The 26,070-nt window shown below is 44.3% G+C and overlaps 1 protein-coding gene across 2 annotated transcripts in view; it reads left to right on the forward strand.

Annotated features, from left to right (window-relative positions):
* SMG6 (SMG6 nonsense mediated mRNA decay factor) overlaps positions 1–26,070 on the forward strand; it is a 244,460-nt gene that overhangs the window by 19,656 nt on the left and 198,734 nt on the right. For both annotated transcript variants that reach the window (XM_050763507.1, XM_050763508.1), the window contains exons 7-8: positions 551–661; positions 1,419–1,631. In XM_050763507.1, the coding sequence (XP_050619464.1) occupies positions 551–661; positions 1,419–1,631 (324 nt within the window). The remainder of the gene's footprint in view (positions 1–550; positions 662–1,418; positions 1,632–26,070) is intronic.

The raw sequence follows: 26,070 nt of genomic DNA on the forward strand, positions 1-26,070 counted from the left end.
GCTCTGTCACCCAGGCTGGAGTGCTGTGGCCGGATCTCAGCTCACTGCAAGCTCCGCCTCCCGGGTTTACGCCATTCTCATGCCTCAGCCTCTTGAGTAGCTGGGACTACAGGCGCCCACCACCTCGCCAGGCTAGTTTTTTGTATTTTTTTAATAGAGACGGGGTTTCACCGTGTTAGCCAGGATGGTCTCGATCTCCTGACCTCGTGATCCGCCCGTCTCGGCCTCCCAAAGTGCTAGGATTACAGGCTTGAGCCACCGCGCCCGGCCTTCTGTTTGTATTTTAAGAGGCTGTTCATTCCTTTCTCTCCTTATGAGTTCTTGGTTCTTGGAGCACCTTTGCATGTAAGATATAATACTGTGCGAGAAGAGATCTGTGATGCAGTTGCGATGGCTTCTCCCGTGGATAGCATTTCTGGTTTTGTTGTTGGAATTCCTCTCAGTTTGGGAGACAGGCTGGGAGAGAGAGTAGGATTTCCTGAGTCAGCTGCCTCTTGCTGGAGTTAGGAAGAGAATTGGTTGACTGAATATCTCTGGCCTCTTTCCACAGAGGAGGAAGCTTGACGCTGTCTATTACTATATGCGCAGTTTAGCTGCCAGCAACCCTATCCTGACTGCCAAGGAGAGTCTCATGAGCTTGTTTGAAGAGACCAAGCGGAAGGTGAGTGGGGATGTGGCAGAACCCTTCCTTCCTCGAATAATGCATTTATTTCCCTGAGTGTTGGTGTGTCCTGGCTCTGCGCAGTGGCAGGATCGTAGCTGGTGAGGTTTATCTGAGGTGCGATTATTGCTGAGTGTCTGTGTGTCCTCAGGGAATGACTCATAGCGTCCTTAAGTGGTCCCGTCAGACTGTGCTGAGGGATGATCGGTCAGCCCCTGTGCAGGACAAAACTGTGATCTTCAGGAGAGCTGTCAGGGGCCCTTGGATGTACATGTACATGCTCTACAGAATTGATAACTTTTATGAGACAAAGCAGATGACACTGCTACTTTGGGACTGTGGTACAGTCTTTTTATTGTCAAATAAACAAATACCGGTGAGGTGAGGCTTTTCTCTGAAAGCTGAATCTCAGGCGAATCTGAGCTCATGTGTGTTTTTTGTTTTTGAGACAGAGTTTCGCTCTTGTTGCCCAGGCTGGAGTGCAATGATGCGATCTCGGCCCACTGCAACGTCCACCTCCCGGGTTTAAGTGATTCTCACGCCTCAACCTCCCAAGTAGCTGGTATTACAAGTGTGCGCCACCACACCCAGCTAATTTTGTATTTTTGATAGAGATGGGGTTTCACTATTTTGGTCAGGCTGGTCTCAAACTCCTGACCTCAAGTGATCCACCTGCCTTGGCGTCTCTTAAGTGCTGGGATTACAGGTGTGAGCCACCACACCCGGCCATGAGCTTATGTGTTTGTATGTTTTATAGGCAGAACAGATGGAAAAGAAGCAACATGAAGAATTGGAACTGAGCCCTGACCAATGGCGGAAAGGAAAGAAGTCTACTTTCCGGCATGTTGGAGATGACACCACTCGCCTGGAGATCTGGATTCATCCATCCCATCCACGGTCTTCCCAGGGCACTGAGTCTGGGAAGGATTCTGAGCAAGAGAATGGGCTGGGCAGCCTGAGTCCCAGTGATGTAAGTTCCTGAAAGTGATACAATGAGCCCAACTAGCTCAGTAGGCCTGGGTGCCCTGGTTCCTACAGCTGTGAGGCACAGATACTTCCCTCTGATTGCAAGGAAGACAAACCACTTGAGGCTCCCTGATGGTCTTTTCTCTTCTCATGGATGCTTCGTCTTTATTATGTACTTCCCCCTCTCACCACTATGTGTCACTGCAGAATTTAGTAAAAGTAGGATTCGAATTTTTTTTTTTTGTTTGTTTGTTTTGTTTTTGTTTTTTTGGCTGCTTTTTGTTCAGCGTCATCAACATGATGCTTTTTTAGGATTCTATGTGGGATTTTGTACTTATTTTTTCCTCTTGGTTGACCTTATATTCTGAGACTGAACTAAAGTAGCATGGATAGGTTGGTTAGTCTGATTTGTGATCAGCCTTCTATGGGATATCCTCTTTTTTTTTTTTTTTTTTTTTTTTGGGACGGAGTCTCGCGCTTTCGCCCAGGCTGGAGTGCAGTGGCGCGATCTCGGCTCACTGCAAGCTCTGCCTCCCAGGTTCACGCCATTCTCCTGCCTCAGCCTCCTGAGTAGCTGGGACTACAGGCACCAGCCACCGCGCCCGGCTAATTTTTTGTATTTTTAGTAGAGACGGGGTTTCACCGTGGTCTCGATCTCCTGACCTTGTGATCTGCCTGCTTCGGCCTCCCAAAGTGCTGGGATTATAGGCGTGAGCCACCGCGCCTGGCTGGGATATCCTCTTATAACTCTTGGGCGGAGACTTTTTCCTTCAAGCCGGGAGAAATGACAGTAGAAAATCACAGGCTTGTTTAGAAGATTTCTCCTCTTCATTGACTTAGGAAGTAATTATCGACAGTGTGCCCGTCACTAAAGATACAGTGGACGAGATCTCTTGCTGTCTCAGTGCATTCTAGTGGAGGATGCAAGAGACTGAATAGGCAGTTATAGTGTAATTAATTTTGTTTTGGGGTTCACACCCAGTATATGAGAGCACATAGCCATGGGACCAAAGCAGCCATTGGTCAATTGAAGTATAAAGAACAAGTAGGAGTTAGCTCAAGAAGGAAAAGGGAGGTGATAGTGATTCCCAGGCAAAGGAAATAGCATATGCAAAGGGCTGAGGCTGGGGGGAGAGAGAGAGCACAGTAGGTGGAAAATTGCAGTGGCTGGTTCGTTGTGCCTTAAGGGTAAAATTTACCCAGTGGGTGGTATAAGCTGGGGCTAGATGTTGAAGGGTCATACGATAAATTATTTGACTTTATCCTGAAAATAGTTGGGAGCTATTGGATGCTTTAAATAGGGGAATAACGTCTGCCCTTCAAAAATACAACCCTGGCCGCTTTGTAAAATGTTTGGAGAAGAGTAAGACTAGAAATAGGAGACAAGGAGGGTGCTACGGTAGTTCCAAGTGAGATATGAAAAAGACTTGAACCAAGAAATGGCTTTGGAGGTGGGAAGAAGTGAACAGACACAAGCCATGTTATTACGGTAGAATCCAAAAGACTTGGTTGAACGTGGGGAGCTCAGGGAGAAGAAAGAGTCAAGGTCCAGTGTGGTGGCTGCCGTCTGTAATCCCAGCACTTTGGGAGGCCAAGGCAGGAGGATCGCTGGAGCCCAGGAATTTAGTACCAGTCTGGGCAACAAAACGAGGCTTCTGTCTCTACAAAAAAATTTTCAAAATTAGCTGGGCACGGTGATGCGGGCCTCTGCTCCTAGCTCCTCAAGAGTCTGAGGCAGGAGGATTGCTTGAGTCCAGGAGTTCAAGGCTGTTGAGAGCTATGATCCAGCCTAGGTGCCAGAGCAAGACCCCGTCTCAAAAAAAAAAAAAAAGGTCAAGAATGAGCCCAAGAGCGTCAAGGCTGCACCACTACACCCCAGCCTGAGTGACGTGTGAGACCCTGCCTTCCAAAAAGTGAATGTATACAGTCACAAACAGGGTTGGTCTCTGTTGCTCAGGCCCGATCGAGTGCAGTGATGCGATCCGACTCCTGAGTTCCAGTGATCTTCCTGCCTCAGCCTCCTGAGTTGCTAGGACTATAGGCATGTACCACCACACCCAGCTCATTTTTTGTAGAGATGGAGACTTGCCCTGTTGCCCAGGCTGGTCTCAAACTCCTGGCCTCAAGCAGTCCTCCCGTGGCCTCCCAAAGATCTGGGATTACAGGCATGAGGTATCATGTCTGTCCCATTTTATTTCTAAATATACAAATAATATATGAATATAGTTTTGGTAAAAACTTGTAGATAGAATATAATTTGTTTTCTAAACTTGATGAAGCTATTTATATATTTTCAGCTTGTATATCATCCTTGGGTAATTATTTCCCTTAATTTTCTTTAAATTTAAATCTTTGAGTTTGGGCTTTTCGTTTTAGGCTACCAGCCCTTGAAGAAATCTGCAGTTTCTGGCCTGGCGCGATGGCTCACGCCTATAATCCCAGCACTTTAGGAGGCCGAGGCATGCGGATCACTTGAGGTCAGGAGTTCGAGACCAGCCTGGCCAACATGGTGAAACCCTGTCTCTACAAAAAAGTGAGCTGGGCGTGGCGGCGCACTCCTGTAATCCCAGCTATTCGGGAGGCTGAGGCAGGAGAGTTGCTTGAACCCAGGAGGCAGAGGTTGCAGTGAGCCAAGATTGTTCCACTGCACTCCAGCCTGGGCAAAGAAGCGAGACTTTGTCTCAAAAAAAAAAAAAGAAATCTGCAGTTTCATAACTTTTCATTTATCTAGCCAGGAAACCACACTGCCATTTTCACCTGCTTTCTCAGGCCCAAGTTGGCTTCCTATATTTTTTTTTCCCTCACAGTAGGTCCCAAGAGCTCAACTTGCTTTCTCTGTTCCTTGGAACACACACATTGATAAGAAGTAAGCATTGAGGATACAAAAATTAAAATAACCAAAAATGATTTGTAACCTCAAAGAGCACTCGTTCATGTGAGGAAGACATAGATGTGTCGTTATAGTTCCGTGTGGTCAGTACTGTGATAAAGGCAAGCATGAGAGGCTGTGGGAGCATGCAGTTGGAACACCTAATCCAGTCATGGTTAGGGAAGGCTGGGGCGAGGCCACATTTTGCAGCTTAAAGATGACATAAGGCCATTTCTACATGGAGGCATGAAAACGTGGATGAGGTGTGGAGGCTTTGGGAACTGTGAATAGTTCAGTATGGCTGGAGTCTAGAGTGTGAGAAGTTCTGTGAGCAACTTGAGTCATGCTTGACATGTTCCTTTCCTCTGTTCCACATCCAGTCAGTACCACCTGGTTATTAGGAGGTGGATACTGTTGAGTCCACTTCCTAATCGTAACTTGAAGCCATCCACTTCTCTCCTTTCTCATTGCTGCCATAGTAGTTCAAGCTATCACCATTTCAGTAATCCATATACTATTGAAAGAAGTCCCTAATGGTCTTTTCAGATTTATTCCTGGTCCTTTTCTGGCCTTTCTTTTTAGACAGTAACCCAAATGAATGAACTTCCAAATACCCATTTCTGATCATGCCACTCCCTTCTTGAAAGTGTTTAGTTATTTCTGTTTGCTCTTATAATCAGGTCTAAAATCCTCGACATAGTGCACTGGGCCCCTCATGATCTGGCTCCTGCTAGTATAAGATATCTTATACTTTTCATACTTTTTTCCTTCCTTTGTTAACTGTATTCCAGCCACACTGGCTTCTTCCTTGAAGGATTCAAGCCCTTTTCTGGCTCCTGGCTGTCGTACATCTCTCTGCCAGCAATGCACTTACCTCTCACTGGTGTTTCTGCCTTTATCAGTCACTTTCTTTCTTACCCTTCAGGTCTCAGCCTAAATGTCATGTTTTCAAGGAAGCATTTCCTGATCCCTGAGACTGGCCATTTCGCCTTTGTAATACCACATTTCTGGTGTAAGTGCTTTTAAGTGTAGTTTTGTGAAGATCTTTACCTTGCTAGATTGAAGGCTCTGTGAGAGTAGAGTCACATCTGGCGTGTTCACTTCTTTGTACCCAGTGTCTGCATATGGAAGATTCTAGTTGATACACAAATGAGGGGAAGAGCAGCAAGGGATGAGGCTAGAGAAGGTAGCAGGGGCCAGGTCCTTCATAAATATTTTGAGGTTTGGCTGTCAGGTATTGAGGATTTTTAATATTTTTGGAGTTGTGTTGGTCATGTTTAAAAATCGATATATAATAATTGTACATATTTATGGGCTACGTGTGATATTTTTATACATGCATAGAATGTGTAATGATTAAATCAGGGTATGCAGAATATCCATCATGTCAAACATTAGTCATTTAGGTACTAAGGATTTTAAGCAGAGGGATGATATAATTGGATTTCTATAATGATCACTCTTTCCAATACTTCTAGTACTGGAACAAATTTATTTTGTTTTAAAAGGAACTTTCAGGTTGCATAACTAGTAACAATTCATTGTCTCTAAATTAAACAGAAATTTATGTATAGTTTAGGCTGGGTGCTGTGACTTATGCCTGTAATGCCAGCACTTTGGGAGGCTGAGGCGGGCCAATCACCTGAGGTCAGGAGTTCGAGACCAGCCTGACCAACATGGTGAAACCCTATCTCTACTAAAAATACAAAAAAATTACCCCAGCATAGTGGTGTCTGCCTGTAATCCTAGCTGCTCGGGAGGCTGAGGCAAGAGAATCACTTGAACCCGGGAGACGGAGGTTGCAGTGAGCCAAGATCACACCATTGCACTCCAGCCTGGGTGACAGAGGAAGACTTTGTCTCAAAAAAAAAAAAACAGTATATATAGTTTAAAGTGGTAGTCACTTGTATTCTTTCCTTCAGAGACATCATTGTTAACTGATTGATGTCCTTCCAGACCTTTTTCTAAGCGTTTATAAGTATATACATGTGTGCACATACCTATAAAAACATGAAATGCATTTCAAAATTTTTTTTGAGAGACAGGATCTCCCTCTGTTTCCCAGGCTGGGGTGCAGTGGCATGGTCACGGCCCACTTGAGCCTCTATTTCTTGGGCTCAAGTGATCCTCCTGCCTCAGTCTCCTGAGTAGCTGGGACCACAAGTGTGCCCCACCATGCCTAGCTAATTTTTATTTATTTATTTATTTTTTTTTTTTTGAGGCGGAGTCTTCACTCTGTCGCCCAGGCTGGAGTGCAGTGGCACCATCTCGGCTCACTGCAAGCTCCGCCTCCTGGGTTCGTGCCATTCTCCTGCCTCAGCCTCCCGAGTAGCTGGGACTACAGGCGCCCGCCACCGCGCCCGGCTAATTTTTTGTATTTTAGTAGAGACGGGGTTTCACCGTGTTAGCCAGGATGGTCTCGATCTCCTGACCTCGTGATCCGCCCGCCTCGGCCTCCCAAAGTGCAGGGATTACAGGCGTGAGCCACCGCGCCCGGCCTCCTAGCTAATTTTTAAAAAACGTTTTGTAGAGATGGGATTTCGTTATGTTGCTCAGGCTGGTCTCAAACTTTTAGGCTCAAGCGATCCTCCCACCTTTGCCTCACAAAATGTTTGGATTATAGGCATGAGCCACCAAACCTGGCTGAAATATATTTTTTAACAGAAAGGGGGATAGTACTATATATAACAATCTGCAACTTATTTTTTAAAGTTATTATTTGGACATAAATTATTCCTGCTATAATGTAGTATATACATTCCTAAAAATTACTGTGCTATGCAAAATCATGCAATAAAAACCGCAGGGCTTGTGCAGAAAATGGAATTAGGAGCACCACCCTCAAAAAACTTTCTCAGTGACGTAATGAAAAAGATAGGAACCTGATTTAAAACTGTTGTACAATTTTATACATGTGAAATGGTTAAGAAATATGTACATACGGCCGGGCCCGGTGGCTCACACCTGTAATCCCAGCACTTTGGGAGGCCGAGGCAGGTATATCACGAGGTCAGGAGATTGAGACCATCCTGGCTAACATGATGAAACTCCGTCTCTACTAAAAATATGAAAAGTTAGCCGGGTGTGGTGGCGGGCGCCTGTAGTCCCAGCTACTCTGGAGGCTGAGGCAGGAGAATGGTGTGAACCCTGGAGGCGGAGCTTGCAGTGAGCTGAGAGATCGCATCACTGCACTCCAGCCTGGGTGACAGAGCGAGACTCCGCCTCAAAAATAAATAAATAAATAAAAATAAATATGTAAATACTACATTAAACATAGCACTTTACCGTGAAAAAGACATAAAGTTGGCCAGGTGCAGTGGCTCATGCCTGTAATCCCAACACTTTGGGAAGCCGAGGCGGGTGGATCACCTGAGGTTGGGAGTTCGAGACCAGCCTGACTAACATGGAGAAACCCCGTCTCTACTAAAAATACAAAATGAGCCAGATGTGGTGGCGCATGCCTGTAATCGCAGCTACTCAAGAGGCTAAGGCAGGAGAATCGCTTGAACCCGGGAGGTCGAGGTTGCTGTGAGCCGAGATTATGCCGTTGCACTCCGGCCTAAACAACAAGAGCGAAACTCCGTCTCCAAAAAAAAAAAAAAAAAAAAAAAAGACATAAAGTTGACATGTGGAAGTGGACTTGAAAAGGGTTACGGCCTGTGAGTTATTGTGAAGTGGTAGAAGGAGGGTTACTTAAAATTTGATGGACAGAGGCCGGGTGCAGTGGCTCACGCCTGTGATCCCAGCACTTTGGGAGGCCGAGGTGGGTGGATCACCTGAGGTCGGAAGTACGAGACCAGCCTGACAGTGAACATAGTGAACATAGTGAAACCCTTTCTCTGCTAAAAACACAAAAAATAAGTTGAGTATGGTGACGTATGTCTGTAGTCCCAGCTACTTGGGAGGCTGAGGCGGGAAAATCGCTTGAACCTGGAAAATGGAAGTTGTAGTGAGCCAAGATCGCAAAATTGCACTCCAGCCTGGCAACAAGAGCAGAACTCTGTCTCAAAAACAAAAACAAAAAAACATTTGCTGGACAGTCGTAACAGCAAATGTGGATAGGCGTGGCTCATAACATATGATCATGTGGTGAACTGGGCTAGCTGTAGATGTTTGGGGTGTGTGCATGTGTATGTTTTGTGTATTCCTATGCAGCTTGATTCAGCTGGATGCAGTTCTCTGTTCACCTGGTGTTTCTTGTAAACAAAATCACACATAAGCAAAGACAGAGGTTGTGTTATGCCCAGATTGTTCGTTTATATATTTATGGCAATGAAACAAATTCTCATTTTCAAAATGAACATTATAGCAGAACTGGGTGATTAGCCTTAATTGGAATTGTTCCTTTGACAAGTCCTAGAGAATTTCTAGCACAGACTACTTAAATTTAGATTCATGAGTAAACAAAGTTTGGCTTCAGGTGGTTGTTAGTAACAGTAGTAACATCCCAACTAGTTTGTTCTCTGCCAAGCATTTGCTTTGGATCTTTCTCTCGCTCTGAATGATTGCAGGAGGTTAGCTTGTGGGTTGTTGGTTTTTAGTCTTGAGATGTGGTTTGGGTTGAACATCCAGCCTGGGGAGGGACTGCCAGCCTCAAATGCAAGTAGCATCCTATTGAGATTCACATTTTAACTCTTCCACCTGCCACGCAGGCCCCTCCAAATCCGTGTTGCCACGGTTCTGGGCATTCTTTATTTAGCGGCTATGTTTTCTGTTCTTCGTCTCCCTTTAGAAACGGGATACTGCTTGTCAAATGAATTGTTGCTGACAGGGAGTTAATTAAGGATGTTAAATTACAACATCAGAAATCATTTTCACACTGAAAAGGGTCTCTGATAGAACTGCTGAGGATTTTTTAGATCTGATTGTTTTATTATCAGCATCTTGAATAGAATGTAATACATGTCTGTCTGCTGGGGAAGAAAGCATATAGGATTGGGAGTGGTTGATAGATGATAGACTGATAGACTTTTTTTCCTTTTGTTTTGTTTTGTGACAGAGTCTCTCTCTGTCTCCCAGGCTGGAGTGCAGCGGCATGATTTCGGCTCACTGCAGCCTCCACTTCCTGGGTTCAAGTGATTCTCCAGCCTCAGCCTCCTGAGTTACTGGGATTACAGGCGTGCACCACCATGCCCAGCTGATTTTTGTATTTTTAGTAGAGACAGGGTTTCACCATGGTGGCCAGGCTGGTATTGAACTCCTGACCTCAAGTGATCCACCCACCTTGGCCTCCCAAAGTGCTGGGATTGCAGGCGTGAGCCACCACGCCTGGCTTGTATTCTTTATATAGGTAGGAAGGAGCACAACCCTTAAAAAAATTACTCATAATAGAAAAGATAGGAACTCACATAATTAGGTTTCTACCTTTTTTATGCTCATGCCTATTTTTTTTTTTTTTTTTTTTTTGCCTATGCTTTTTTATGCCTATTCCATCCATTATGCTCAGCTAAATACATAGAGACAAGGTCTTGCTATGTTGCCCGGGATGGTCTCAAACTCCTAGGCTCCAGCAGTCCTCCCCTCTCAGCCTTCCAAAGTGTTAGGAATACAGGTCTGAGCCACTGCATGTGGCCAATGGGTGTTTGTCTCTGAAACTTGAGGAAATCATTCCTGTCCTGGAATGATTGGGTTCACCATTCCCAGTATTTTCTCCAACCCACTCTGACTGTTCCTGCAACATGCTCGGTGCCGATTGTAGAAACTATGTCTTTAAACAAGATAAATGCCATTGTATATTTGGCCAAGCTCTTGTCAAACCTTCCTTCTCCTTGGCCTCTCTGAATGTTTTGTGGTTCTGTCTGGACTGTACCATAGAAGCTCCTAATCTCTGTTATCCAAATAGAATGTAATATGTGTCTGTCTGTTTTCCTTTTTCTCTCCTGTTTCACCCAACAAATGAGTTTGTTTCCCTTGGTCTGTCTCCTTTTGCTCTTCTTCCTTCTGTTACGTATCATTATCTATTTTATTTCTTTGCATAATGTCTTTTTTCAGGACTTATTTAGGTCTGGAGAACTTAATGCAGTTGCCCTTGAGTTTTTGGAGTAGAAGACTGTGTTCTGGGCTCAGTGCTTAAGCAGACTAAAGTTTATCCGTTCTGTTGTGCCAGTTTTGTGCTAGGATTGTAAGGATGAATACACTATTGTTATTTTCTCTGATTGTGTAGTCTAGTGTATAGGTCAGCAAACTTTTTCTATGAAAGGCCAGATAGTAAATTACTTTGTAAGCCATATGTTCTCTGTTGCCACCACTCACCTTTACTGTTGTACCACCAAAGTAGCCGTGGACAATATGTAAATGAATGAGCATGGCTGTATTCCATTAAAACTTTATTTACAAAGACAGATGGTGGATTCAATTTGGCCTGTGGGCCTAGTTTGCCAACTTCTGTTCTAGTGGAAGAAATGGTTACATAAATAGAATACAGTATACAATTGATTCTTGTTATTTCTGATAGTTATGTTCTATAAATTCCATAAATTCACCACAAGCACTGAATTAGTGAATACTGGATCATTGCTCCTAAGGGAAATACAGAATTATATCCTTTCAAGCCTCTGGTCACAACAGTTTATTCAACTGATCAATATCTAACCTTGTTTTTTGGGGAGTTTTTTTGAGACAGAGTCTCACTCTGTTGCACAGGGTAGAGTGCAGTGGCGCGATCTCTGCTCACTTCAACCTCCGCCTCCCAGGCCCAAGGGAATCTTGTGCCTTAGCCTCCCGAGTAGCTGGGATTATAGGCGTGCATCTGGCTAATATTTATTTATTTATTTGTTTATTTATTCATTTATTTATTTTTTGAGACAAAGTCTCACACGGTCGCCCGGGCTGGAGTGCAATGGCGCAGTCTCTGCTTGCTGCAACCTCTGCCTCCCTGGCTCAAGTGATTCTCCTGCCTTAGCCTTCCAAGTAGCTGGGACTACAGGCATGCACCACCATGCCTGGCTAATCTGTGTAATTTTAGTAGAGACGGGGTTTCACTATGTTGACCAGGCTGGCCTGGAACTCCTGACCTCATGATCCACCTGCCTCAGCCTCCCAAAGTGCTGGGATTACAGGCGTGATCTACCACGCTCGGCCAGTTATATAACCTTGTTTTATGTGGGTTTCTGTTTAAACACACCTTATTTAATATGTATTGTTGATTCATTAACATTGAGCTCACTGCCTGACATCACTGTAACTCATAGCTGAATGAGGCTTGTCTAATACCCATTTTCCCCGTAAAACACATCACAGCCTTCTTGCACTTAGGAGTACTAGACATACTTCATCACACTCCCCAAGCACAATGGCGTGGGGGCCATGTTAGACAACAGAATCACCAACAAAAATGTCAGAAATGTGATACTAAATACACCACGAAAAGGATGCTTTTTTTTTTTTTTTTTTTTTTTTTTGTGAGACAGAGTTTCGCTCTGTTCCCCAGGCTGGAGTGCAGTGATGTGATCTCAGCTCCTCCGCCTCCCAGGTTCACGCCATTCTCCTGCCTCAGCCTCCCGAGTAGCTGGGACTACAGGCGCCCACCACCACGCCTGGCTAATTTTTAGTATTTTTAGTAGAGATGAGATTTCACCGTATTAGCCAGGATGGTCTCGATCTCTTGACCTCGTGATCCACCTGCCTTGGCCTCCCAAAGTGCTGGGATTACAGGCGTGAGCCACTGCTCCCGGCCAAGGACACTTATTTAAAGTATGACCTGAAATACAAAGGCAGAGAGTTGCTTTTTCTGACCTTCGTTAGCTAGGAACATGCACGTTAGGTGACTCAAATTTTGTGCTGCTCTGTGCACGTGTAAGAATGACTGTGAAAGCATCAGGAGTAGTGATTTTGGGGTTACGAGTAAGTTTTAGCGAGTAAGTTAATTCACAGTGCAGAATCCGTGAATAATGAGGGTTGACTGTATTGTGGTGGGTGCCAGGAGAGAGGTATGTACTGGGGACTGTGGAGATACAGAGAGAGGCTCTTGGTCCGGTCCTGGCAGAGGCATGGGTTGGGGTGAGGAGAGAGGAACGTGAATTCAGAAGGCTTCCTGGAAAAGTTACCTGGGCAGATTGGGAAGAGAGTGTTCCAAACAGAAGTAACAGCATGAGCAAAGACAGAAGGTGTGAAACAGCAGAGGGCTCACAGGGCACCTCAATCTGTGGTAATTTGGAGGCCAGTGTGAGAAAGTTGGAGGGTAGCGAGGAGGCTGAGCCTTCTGCCAGAACCACATTCTAGTTTGGTGCCATGGTGTGCACTTGGGAGGTGGTCAGCGGCTGATCTCCCATAATACACCTTAGGATTCTGGAAATATAATTTGTTTCTGGAATTTGTCATTGTTTACTTGTCGTGTCTGCATTGTTAACTGAGCAAAAGCAGCACTGTTCCATCCATTAAATTTGGTAGGGTGGAGGTTGACTGAATCTTTTACCCCACAGCTTGCTGACTTAAAAAGTTGAAGGGCTATTCTTTTAGACAATGCACTTAAGCACTTTGAACTCAAACATAGTAGTGTCTCTCTGTGTCTTGGTTGTTGGAGGAAATTGCCAATGGTTTGGGTTAAGTAGGGCAAAGCTTTTTTTCTTTCTAATTAAAAAAAAATTTACAGCTTTTTATTTTTATTTTTTTATTTTTATTTTTTTGAGACGGAGTCTTGCTCTGTTGCCCAGGCTGGAGTGCAATGGCCGGATCTCAGCTCACTGCAACCTCTGCCTCCCAGGGTCAAGCGATTCTGCCTCCTCAGCTTCCTGAGTAGCTGGGACTACAGGCGCCCGCCATTATGCCCAGCTAATTTTTATAGTTTTTAGTAGAGATGGGGTTTCACCATTTTGGCCAGGCTGGTCTCGAACTCCTGACCTCAGGTGATCCACCCATGTCAGCCTCCCAAAGCGCTGGGATTATAGGTGTGAGTCACCATGCCTGACAGCTTTTTAAAATTTACAGGATGGTCTCAAACTCCTGGACTTGGCTGAGCATGGTGGCTCACGCCTGTAATCCCAGCACTTTGGGAGTCTGAGGCAGGCAGGTTATTTGAGGTCAGGCCCCAAGACCAGCCTGGCCAACATGGTGAAACCCTGTCTCTACTAAAAATACACAAATTAGCCAAGCATAGTGGTGCATGCCTATAATTCCAGCTACTCAGGATACTAAGGCACGAGAATTGCTTGAACCTGGGAGGCGGAGGTTGTAGTGAACCAAGATTGCACCACCGCACTCCATCCTGGGTTACGGAGCGAGACTGTCTCAAAAACAAACAAAAACCAAGAGAACAATTTCCTGGACTCAAGCAATCCTCCTGCTTCAACCTCCCAAAGTGCTGGGATACAGGTGTGAGCTACCATACCTGGCCTTATTTTTCTGTTTTATCAAAGTAATACAATTAAAGTTACACATGTAGGCCTTCCCTCCTGTGTGTAGAGAGAAACTTCTCAAGCCACATGAGTAGAGAAGAGCGAGTTCAAGAAATGTTAGGCGTCTGATAGACCAATTGTTGTTTTAAAAGATTGAGTCTGAGGCCGGGCGCGGTGGCTCAAGCCTGTAATCCTAGCACTTTGGAAGGCCGAGACGGGCAGATCACGAGGTCAGGAGATGGAGACCATCCTGGCTAACACGGTGAAACCCTGTCTCTACTAAAAAAAAAATACAAAAAGCTAGCCGGGTGAGGTGGCGGGCGTCTGTAGTCCCAGCTACTTGGGAGGCTGAGGCAGGAGAATGGCGTGAACCTGGGAGGCGGAGCTTGCAGTGAGCTGAGATCTGGCCACTGCACTCCAGCCTGGGCGACAGAGTGAGACTCCGTCTCAAAAAAAAAAAAAAAAAAAAAAAAGATTGAGTCTGAAAATGGCCTTTTCGTAAGGAAGCATATTGAACTAGTGACACCTTAGGGCATGGGGCATTAATTTGACGCTCCCGTGCATAGAAAGTGTATGACCTTGTTTCAGAGGCTGGGTTGTAGTTGGAAAAGTGCCTAGGCTGTAATGCTGGAGTTGGTTTCTAAGTTAGTGGGAATAGAGGTTGAAAAAGATCACACAGAGGAGTGATTGCCCTTTAAAGTTTTTTAATTGAAGAATTTTTTTTTCCTTGAGACATGGTTCTTCTGTGTTGTGTAGGCTGGAGTGCAGCAGCACAATCATAGCTCACTGCAGCCTCCATCTCCCAGGCTCAAGTGATCCTCCTGCCTCAGCCTCCCAAGTAGCTGGAACCACAGGCGTGTGCCACCACGTCTGGCCAATTTTTTTTATTTTTAGTAGAGAAAGGGTCTTGCTGTGTTGCTCAGACTGGTCTCAAACTGAGCTCAAGTGATCCTCCCACCTCAGCCTCCCAAAGTGTTAGGATTACAAGACGCCTGGCCTCTAAAGAACTATTTTCAATAGGTAATGTATTACGTAGGTGTATATGTGATTATATTTCTTCTCTTGCATTATTAGTAGTATATGATGCACGCTGTTACATTCACCTTCCCCCCCCTCCATTACCACTGGACTTGGGAGATCCTTCCCTGAGTAATTGCCTCAGATCCATTGTATCTCTCTAGAGGCTGGCTGTTAACTTTCATAATTTTGTCTAGTATTTGTATGTCAGAGCCAGGATAGTGCAGAGCTTTGGAAAGTCCTGAGTTCAAGTGCTAGTTTTTTTTGTTTTTTTTTTTTGTTTTTTTTGTTTTGAGACAGAGTCTGTCACCCACGCTGGAATATAGTGGCACTATCATAGCTCACTGCAGTCGCAAACTCCTGGGCTCAAGCCATCTTTTTGCCTCAACCTCCCAAAGCACTGGGATTACAGGCCTGAGCCAGCACGCCTGGCCTGAAGTCCTACTTTTATCAGATATTAGCTGTGAAACTTTGGGCACGTTCTGTAACCTGGCTGAGCTTTAGTTTTCTCATCTGTAAGATGATGACAATGATAACCTTATTTCCCTAGGGCTGGAACTCATAGTTTCTGCTTGAAATTTTCCATGCTGCCTCTACCCAAATCTCTTGTGATTTTCTTAGAGGCTCTATTTTAAGTTGAGAATGACAGTTTTCTTTCTGACTTGGAATATGTGGCTACACAAAGTTGGATAGTATATTTCCTTTTTGCATTTAATCGATAGACAAGCCAAGTGAAAGTTGGTTAGCAAAGGAGCATAGCTTCCCTGTGGAAAACCCAGGCCAGGTGGCCTAGAGCACAGAATTTTCACATGCTCCACTTGTTGTATTTGCTTGAGGGCTGTTTTTTTTTTTTTTTTTTAAGTGTACAGTTTTTTGTTTTTTGTTTTGAAAGTATGTTATGCAGGTGGCATTTTCTTTTCTTTCTTTTTTTTTCTTTTTTTCTTTTTTTGGGACAGAGTCTTGCGCTGTCACCCCAGACTGGAGTGCAGTGGCACGATCTCGACTCATTGCAACCTTCGCCTCCCAGGTTCAAGTGATTCTCGTGCCTCAGCCTCCCAAGTAGCTGGGATTACAGGCATGTGCCACTACACCCGGCTAATTTTTGTATTTTTTAAAGTAGAGATGGGGTTTCACCATGTGGGCCAGGCTGGTCTCAAACTCCTGACCTCTAGTGATCTGCTCGCTTCAGCCTCCCAAAGTGTTGGGATTACAGGCGTGAGTCACTGCTTCCCACCTAGTATTTTCTTTAGACTCATCATTTGTCTTTTCAGTGCCCCTTGCATAGTTTGTCCACCTGAGCTGCTGCTGCTATGAAAGCTGCCATGTGTGAGTGGTACACATCTAATTCCTCCACCCTCCCCCCAAAACAGTTATAGATCAGAGCATGGTTTTATAAGGTTTCCTTAGGCAAGGTGACTTGCTTTCTGTTGGAATGAGTTCTAATTCCTAGAGTTGTATCATGAGGCTTTAGGTTGATAGTTTGAGAGCCAGTACCCATTAAAAAGCTTCGAAAAAGCTTTTAGACCAGGCACAGTAACTCATTCCTGTAATCCCAGCACTTTGGGAGGTTGAGGCGGGAGAATTGCATGAACCCAGGTGTTGGAGACCAGCCTAGGCAACATGATGAGATGCCATCTCTAATAATAATAAAAATATTTTACTTAAAAAATACATAAATAAGTAAATACGTTGAAAAAGAAAGCTTTTGGCCTGGTTTTCTCTGTATAGCGCAAGCATTGATTTAATCTATAATGATAAAGAATAGTTGAGTGTCTGTGCTGGTAGGTAAATGCTTTATCTGTGATAACCCAGTTATTTCATTGTCTTGTAATTATATCATCATGACAGAGAAAGCCAGCTTAATTTTTTGGCCTCATGGATATAAAGACTCCATATCTTGCTGGAAACAGTGACTCACACATGTATAATCCCAGCACTTTGGGAGGCTGAGGCAGGAGGATTGCTTGAATCCAGGAGTTCATGACTAGCCTTGGCAACATAGGGATACCCCGTCTCTACCAAAAAAAAAAAAAAAAAATTAGCCAGGTGTGGTGGGTGGTCCTCGTTACTCGGGAGCCTGAGGTGGGAGAGTACTCTGGGCTGGAAAATCGAGGCCGCTGTGAGTTTTGACTGCTCCACTTCACTCCAGCCTGGGTTACAGAGTGAGACCCTGCCTCAAAAGAAAAAGATTCCATATCTGTAAGGTGGGCATCAGAAAATTTTTTAGGGTTGCCGTGAGTTGACTTCATGTCTTTAATTAGTCCTATGCTTTTGTAAAGTAGTTTGCAGTACGTACCTCAGGCTATACTCTTCACTCTGGAAGCTCTTTGAAAAATGTGTGAACTGCAGTTTGGCAGCACGTGATGACAGGAATTCATTAGAGCCTCTTTCTATGGGAAGAAGCAGATTGGTTTTCTTTTTCTTAGGCCATAAGAAACCGCTTAGTGAGATTACCCTCAAAGAAGGTCAGAACCAGAACCTGATTTTTCAGATGTTGATAATGTGAGGTGTGTTGCAAGGAGCAGCCCCTAGTAGGCAAGGACTGGAACTGCTTGCCCAGATCACTGCTGGACTGTAAGGCCAATGTCTTTGTGGTTGGTAGTGAGTGCAAGTTTCTCAAAGTACATCGGCCCTACCTATAAACCCTTAACGCCCCAAATGACCTCAGTCACCAAACCACTTCAGGGCTTTATTTTTATCCTATCCGTTTTGTTTCAATATGTGAGGTTGGTTGCTTTCCTTTAACAGAGCAGAGTTCTCTGGGGGGAAGAAACAAGAATGCCAGGGTGCTGTTGAGGCTGGTTAAACACCAAAACCACACTCTTCATCTTGCTGGGGTTGAGACGTGACATAAGCCATGCTGCAAACGCCAGCTTCCACGCTGAAGAAACCTCTCGGTAGTCACTTTGTTTATTTTTTGTGTGCTGTGTTTTTAGGCAAGTAAAATATAGAGGAATAAATGGTGTACCTTCCCATTCTGCTGTAGATAGAAATCTGATTTTAAGATTGGGCACTTGCTTAAAATCTACCATTTCCCAGCTTAAGGTTTTTCATCTTCCCCAAGAGTGTTGATGAGAACTCTTCAAAACTCACCAGGTCTCAGGAAGCCGGATTACCAACATATCCTGTTCGCGTGCGTGTGTATATTCTGTGTTACCCACAGGCCACTTTCCACCCCACGTGACCTTTAGTTACCATCCGGAAAGTCAGGACCCAGATACCCGTCAGAATTTCCAGGCCTTGGTTTGGTTTAGACATTTTAGAAGATGTTAACAGCAATAATTGTAAAAAGACTTTGAGTGGCACGCATGGTGAACAGAAAGTACCAGATCCTGAAGAGGGGGGAAAGGCGTTTTTGTGCTCTTCCCAGTAACGTGTTTGAAAATGAACATTCAGAAGAAAACCTAAAGCACCTGAAAGGCACAGGGGAAGAGAATGAGGTGATTAGAAGCCTAGCACATGCACCAGTTCTTAGGTGGGAAGGCTAAATTCTGAAGCTCATTTTTCATTCTGTAAGATTGTTTGATGCATTATTGGTGTTGTTTATAGCACACTCCATCACATTTTATTTTAACCAGCATCTCTAAATTAATGTAAACAGACTAATGATTCAGGTAATACCCTGGAACAGGGATGGGCAAAATACTGCCAGAGGCCTATGAGCTAAGAATGGTTTTTACATTCTTACATCAGGAGTTGTTCAAAAAGAGCCACACGTGACAGAGATGTATGTGGCCCGCAGAGCCTAAACTATTTTCTGTGACCTTTTACAGTAAAAATTTACCATTGCTCTAAAAGCTGGGAGAGGTGAATGCGGTTGAATGATAAGGTTCTTCTGTTAGGACATTGATTGTTAATGAGAGTGTTATCGCCTTTTGAGCAGACAATTCTTTTTTTTTTTTTTCCCCAAGATGTAGTCTCACGCTGTCACCCAGACTGGAGTGCAGTGGGGCGATCTCAGCTTGCTGCAACCTCCGCCTCCCGGGTTCAAGCGATTCTCCTGCCTCAGCCTCCCCAGGAGCTGGGACTACAGGCTCCCATCACCACGCCCTGCTAATTTTTGTATTTTTAAAAGAGATAGGGTTTCGCCATGTTGGCCAGGCTGGTCTTGAACTCCTGACCTCGGGTGGTCAGCCTCTTAAAGTGCTGGGATTACAGGCATGAGCCACCGCGCCTGGCCGACAGTTCTTCATTATGCAGGTCTGACCTTGCAGGATGTTTAGCATTCCTGGCTTCACTCATTACATGCCAGTAATGACCCACATATACTTCCAAACATTTCCTGGGATGGGTGATAATAATCTGGTTGAGAACCATTACTTTTGAAGCTTGACAAGATCAAAAACACTTTGTTAAGGTTTACTCCTTCATTTCATCTCAGAGAACCTGACTTGGGATTTGGATTTTGATGGCCCAGGGATCAACAATAGTGAGAGAGAATTTGAGTAGCTAGTGGAATAGGGAGAGTTTTCTTTCAATAGAGTAGAATACAAAGTTTTAAGGCAATTTTTTTTTTTTTTTTTTTGAGACAAGGTTTCGCTCTGTCACACAGGCTGGAATGCAGTGGCACGATCTCGGCTCACTGCAACCTCCACCTCCCGGGCTCAAGCAATCCTCCCATCCCAGCCTCCTGAGTAACTACAGGCACACACCACCATGCCCAGCTAATTTTTGTATTTTCAGTAGAGATGGGGTTTCACCATGTTGGTCAGGCTGGTCTCAAACTCCTGGGCTCAAGCGATCCGCCCACCTCAGCCTCCCAAAGTGCTGAGATTATAGCTGTGAGTCACCATATCTAGCCTAGGAAATCATTTAATGTTGTGTTTGTTGTTTGACACCTATTTTAAGAATTGAGATTGATTTGTGATTTATGAAAGGTTTGTTTTGATGTTGCTGGTGTTGTGAAAAGCACATTCCTCTCCATGTGAGAGATGGAGTAGCCATCTTTGGCCTTAATATCCAGATGATTTTGAGTTCTGTGGGAATCTGTATGGTGTACTTGAGGGACTTGTTCAAAGCCAATGTAAAGATGTAGTTTTGGCATCTCATGAATAACCTGATATCCCGACTTAAGCCAGAACTCTGGCATTAGAGATTTTTCCAGCTTGGGAGAGTTGACTGAGAAAAGTCGTCTTTTGGCTCCTTACCAAGTTAGACAAGGGAGCAATCAGCTGCTGAGTTCCAGCCAACTGGAGTGTACGTGAGGGGTACTATAAATCGTCCCTTAGGATCCAGCTCGTCATCTGTGAAGAGCCTTCCAAATAAGAATGAGACCTGTACCTTGGATCCCTGGTCAATCCGCAGCTGCTATAGGAAGGAATAGTGAGGTGATGTTACTGTGGGAGCGGCTCTCTTTATATAGTAACACACTGCCTGTTAAGTGGCGTAAGAAGGCTGCACTACCCTTTTTGTTTTTCCTGCATTGCCTTTCTCACCAACTTCCTATATTGGTTTTTGTTTCTGACTGTTCTCTTGGGGAGCTGTATCCATAGTTTGATCATTCTGTAAAATCCCTCTTTGCTCTTAAAGGTTCCAGAATTTCATCTCTACCCACTTTTCACCATCTTAGATGTGATGTATTTGAGCTAAGAGAGAGAATATGAAATCGTTGTTTTCTTGGCTCATGATCCTTCCCCAGTCTGTGGACTGTTTGTTTGACTCCAGGGGGAAACTCCAGGTTTTTCCCCTCTTGGAAGCCTTTCACTTTAGTCATAAATATTTAGTATTGAAGCGAACTGCGCTCTTTTATTCTCCCTAGTGTGAGTGTATAGACTCTCTAGACCAGAAAGAATTTAAAATACTATCTGTACCCTCTGTCTTTCTGATGTTTGAGTTCCTATAAAATGTATTAACCACACATTTTTATTTTTAAGAGCTTAAGTGGTTTTTTGAGTTGTCTTCCATCTTCTGATCCAAAATTTATTGAGCATTTATTATAGAAATCACTAGGCACCTCTCCTACTACTGTTTTTTCCGTATCCTTCATGCCTAGAACCATCAGAGAGCTATGTAACTAGGTAACATTGGGTACTAGTAGTACTGCTTTTACTGGTTTGTACTTCAGTGTGTCATCAGCCTGTATGAAGATAAATAAAATAGAGACCTAGAGAAGCATTGCTGTTTGTGTTGCATGATGTCTTTGTGGAAGCCTATGGAAGAAATTTCTGCTCTTAGTAGAAAATGGGTTTCTTTAACCTCATGCACATTTGTAGATTGTTATTCATAATAACAAATTTGTGAATTTTTAACCCAGAATAATTCTCTATTTTAATTGTTCCAGAGGTTGTAGCCAGACTTCCTTTCGTAAGTGTAAAGGGTGTGCATCTGGGATCGTGACTTTACTGTTGGTGGCCTCTTTCTCTTTTTCTCTTTGGCTCCTCTTTCTTGTTTTTCATTTATTTTATCTTACAGTATAGTGTATACCTTTGTATCTTGCCTAAAATAAGTGGCTTCAAAGTTTTATATAGATATTTTTCTCTTTTCACTTGCCTGTTTTGCTGTAAAACCTCATCTGAGGCCAGCTAGTAGTCTCTGAGGAAATCAAGTTTTTCCCTGTCCCAATTCAGGTCATTTCCATAAATATTCATGGAGCACCTTTATATAGTAATTGTTAGTCTAGGTACTGCACATAGAAAGGTAAGTGATGTCAGTCCTTCCCTCAAAAACACAGTCTAGTAAGAAAAAAGGATATGTAAATAAATACTTGCAATAAAGTGTTATAAGTGTGATAATAGAAATATGTACACTGTACAGAGGTAAAAGATTAACTCAGGTGAACAGGTAGAATGACCTAGAAAGGTAATCTGTGAACTTAATTTTGAAGGTCAAAGAAGTGTTTTAGGTAGATGTGGTCAGCAGACTTTTCTGGCGGAAGGAACGACATAGATAAAAACATAGCATGGTTCGAAACTGCAAGGAATGGTTGCTTCTGAGACTCCCAGCCAAGATTCTATCATTAGAATGTCTTGGGCCATGGTATAGATGTCCACGTTGATGCTGTCTAATCACTCAGTTGGAACTGAGGATTCATCACAATGTAAATTGATTTGAGCTTTTGATTTGGCTCAAGCTTAGAAGTGAATCCTTCAAATAGTTCTTTCTCTGCTTTATTTTATGTATTAGCAAAGGTTGACTCACTCTAAAGTCATGCCTTCCATCATTCTGGGAAGCTTTCTGAGCCAAGCCCAGCTTGGCTTAGGAATAAGTTATGCTTTGTGTTGTAATCATTGGCACTAAGTCCTATTCTTGACTTTCACACACACAGTAGGACTGCAGCTCCTGGTGTGTATGGGAAAGAGGAATTGCAATAATACTTGGTATGGGTTTACATTTTTCTGGGATGTTTTTTCTTGATAAAGATGCTAAAACCTTATTCTCGCTAATGAGATTTTGAGTTTACTTGTGCCACAAATCTCTGAGATGCTAGGTCCTAATTTGTCAAGCAAACTATGTTAACACATTTGACATTCTCTTCTGAGGAATTTCTTTGGCAGGTTTTCCTTTAGACTTCTGGACAGATCTATACAACTCTTAAGACTTTTGAAATACTTGCAAGTGATATATGTCAAAAGGTTGAATAAGGCACTAATAGATGCCCTTGGTGCTCCTAGGAAGCTGTCACTTGTGGTCACTGCAGACCAGGAGTGAGATATTATGGATTGCATTCCTGAATTTCTTTTTGTTTGCAAGATTTCTTAATCTCTGTCCTTGTCTCTACATCCGTACAATGGGGATATAGCGTACACCATCAACGCGTCTGCTTTGTCCACCGAGTGGGAGCAGAAACTTGTTTATTATAGCACCAGTCATCGCATGTCTGCCGCCTCAGAGTTAGAATAATGGTGGGATTAGGACATATGGGGCAAAGGGTATTTATTGGCTGTGAAACAAACGCTTTTTGTGGAATAGTAGAAAAAGTTGTGGCAATTTAAAAAATTATCACAGAATTAAAAAGAAATCTTAGAAAAATATATATTCACAGAAAAGTGCACATAACAAAGCCATACAAGTGATAAATTGTGACAATGTAAGCATACTTGTATAACCAGCAGTTTTTTACTTGTATCACTGTCATTCTTCTCTTCCTTTTTTTTCCCCCCTTAAATTTATTTTTTTTATTTTTTTTTGAGACGGAGTCTTGCTCTGTCGCCCAGGCTGGAGTGCAGTGGCCGGATCTCAGCTCACTGCAAGCTCCGCCTCCCGGGTTCACGCCATTCTCCTGCCTCAGCCTCCGGAGTAGCTGGGACTACAGGCGCCCGCCACCTCGCCCGGCTAGTTTTTTGTATTTTTTTTAGTAGAGACGGGGTTTCACCATGTTAGCTAGGATGGTCTTGATCTTGTGACCTCGTGATCCGCCCGTCTCGGCCTCCCAAAGTGCTGGGATTACAGGCTTGAGCCACCGCGCCCGGCCTTAAATTTATTTTATTTTATTTTATTTTATTTTTTATTTTTTTTTTTGAGACGGAGTCTTGCTCTGTAGCCCGGGCTGGAGTGCAGTGGCCGGATCTCAGCTCACTGCAAGCTCCGCCTCCCGGGTTTACGCCATTCTCCTGCCTCAGCCTCCGGAGTAGCTGGGACTACAGGCGCCCGCCACCTCCCCCGGCTAGTTTTTTGTATTTTTAGTAGAGACGGGGTTTCACGGTGTTAGCCAGGATGGTCTCGATCTCCTGATCTCGTGATCCGCCCGTCTCGGCCTCCCAAAGTGCTGGGATTACAGGCTTGAGCCACCGCGCCCGGCCTAAATTTATTTTTGAGACGGAGTCTCGCCCTGTCGCCCAGGCTGGAGTGCAATGGCATGATCTCGTCTCACTGCAACCTCTGCCTCCCAGGTTCAGGTGATTCTCCTGCCTCAGCCTCCCGAGTAGCTGGGATTACAGGCGCCCACCACCACGCCTGGCTAATTTTTGTATTTTTGGTAGAGATGGGGTTTTGCCATTTTTGGCCAGGCTGATCTCGAACTCCTGACCTCAGGTGATCCACCCACCTCGGCCTCCCAAAGTGCAGGGATTACAGGCATGAGCCATCACACCCGGCCTCTTCCCTTGTAACTCTAAACTCAAATTTTTTTCTATACATTTAATGATAGCTGTAACAGAGCATTTTAAATAAATTAGGAAGAAGTTAATGCCCATGTTTTCCTTGCTTTCTGGATTCTTGTTAAGATTGATTTTCATTGTTGAGAGACAGAGAACAAAGAGAGAATTTGGAAGATAAAGAATTGGATCACAGATAAAAGGTTTGAAGGTGTTTGCTTTGATTTTTGAACTACAGAGTTTGGGTCTGGGAACCAGCACAGAAAAGATTTGATTGACAAAAAAACCAGCTGGAAGCAGGCCTTGCCTCCGGTCACAGTGAAACTGAGTCTCACCAACAGTGCTGTGGTTTACAGCCTTCATCTCGAACCATCTGGCTGTTGCAGGGGAAGGTGACGTCACGGCCTGCCTACTCCTGGACATGCTTGGTTCGGCTCAGATGTGGAATCCCAGAAGTTGTGCACTGCCGTGTTTCTAGCCTTGCTTTTCGTGTCAAGGCGAATGTCAGACTGTAGCAGGCCATGTTGTTGTCTTTGTGTCATCCATTTGTATTCTCACAGTTTTCTTCTTTTTCTGCTGCTAGCTGCCAGGGAGGTCGAGTTGCCTCTGTTGATAAAGAGCAGATACAGACGTTCACATCCAAACCTGAATGGCCATTTTTAACTTGAAACACTTTTCCTGGGAGTTGATGCGCCAGAATCCTTCCCTTATTTGGTGCCTTGCTTAAATCCGAAGCTCGCACAAGGTAGCCAGAGCTCCCTGTGTGCTGGTTATTTGCTTTATGGTGCCCACAGCAGAGTGGTTTGTGAAACCGTCTTTGTGACCACATCTATCTTAAACTGAAGCTTCGTTCTCCTTTGGGTTCTTAGATTAGTTCGTGCTCCTCCCTTTCCTGAGAGATTCAGGGGTTTTCCTGTATTGTGTTAGGTAGAGAGAGGTTATATTTTCAGATATTTTTCTGGACTGTGCACAGTCCAGAAATATTAGTGTATGAATGCACATATATTCCTTGAACTTTTTTTTTTTTTCTTTTTTGAGACAGGGTCTCGCTGTGTCACCCAGGCTGGAGTGCAGTGGCACGATCTCGGCTCACTGTAGCCTCAACCTTCTGGGCTCAGGTCATCCTCCCACCTCAGCCTCCCGAGTAACTGGGACTACAGGCACCTGCCACCATAGCCGGCTAATTTTGTTTATTTTTTTGTAGAGATGAGGTCTCACTGTGTTGCCCAGGCTGGTCAAACTCCTGGGCCCAAGTGACCCCCTTACAGGCATAAGCTACTGTGCCTGTCCTTGAAGTACTCTTTGCTTATTCATCAGGCTCCTGTTGCTTTATTGCCGTGAAGAATAAACCTGTTCAGTTTTACAATTTTCTGTTTTCTCTCTTCTTACTGACATTATTTGAGGGTGCATGTTGTTACATGCTTCTGCCAACTTGCATGGTATTGTCTGGACTGGAAGTATTTATTTCCCGTAATCTCCAAGACTTCCCTGTTGGTTTGGCCTGGTGGTCTCTCGGTGAAAGACAGCTGAAACCAGTGGTGGGTTTTGCGTGGGGCTTTTGCTTTTGGTCTTTGTGTAAACATCTTCAGTGTCTGTCTTGGTTCTGCTAAAAAAGTTGCCTTTTGTTTGTTTTTGAGATGGAGTCTTGCTCTGTTGCTCAGGCTGGAGTGCAGTGGTGTGGTCTCTGCTCAGTGCAACTTCTGCCTCCCAGGTTCAAGCAATTCTCCCACCTCAGCCTCCCAACTAGCTGGGATTACAGGTGCATGTCACCATGCCCTGCTCATTTTTGTATTTTTAGTAGAAACGGGGTTTCACAGTGTTGGCCAGGCTGGTCTTAAACTCCTGACCTTAGGTGATCTGCCCATGTCAGCCTCCCAACGTGCTGGAATTACAGGTGTGAGCTACCGTGCTGGTTCCTTTTGTTGTTGTTGTTGTTGTTGAGTTAGGGTCTTGCTCTGTCACTGAGGCTGGGAGTGCAATGGCGTGATCACAGCTCACTTCACCCTTCACCTCCTGGGCTCAAGCAGTCCTCCCACCTCAGCCCCTGGAGTAGCTGGGACCACAGGTGTGTATCACCACACCCAGCTAATTATTTTTTTGTAGAAACAAGGTCTCCCTGTGTTGCCCAGGCTGGTCTTAAATTCCTAGACTCAAGTGAGGTTGCCTTTGTTTTTGTTTTTGTTTTTTTCAGAC

Source organism: Macaca thibetana, chromosome 16 (assembly GCF_024542745.1).
Source record: "Macaca thibetana thibetana isolate TM-01 chromosome 16, ASM2454274v1, whole genome shotgun sequence".
Lineage (NCBI taxonomy): Eukaryota > Metazoa > Chordata > Mammalia > Primates > Cercopithecidae > Macaca > Macaca thibetana.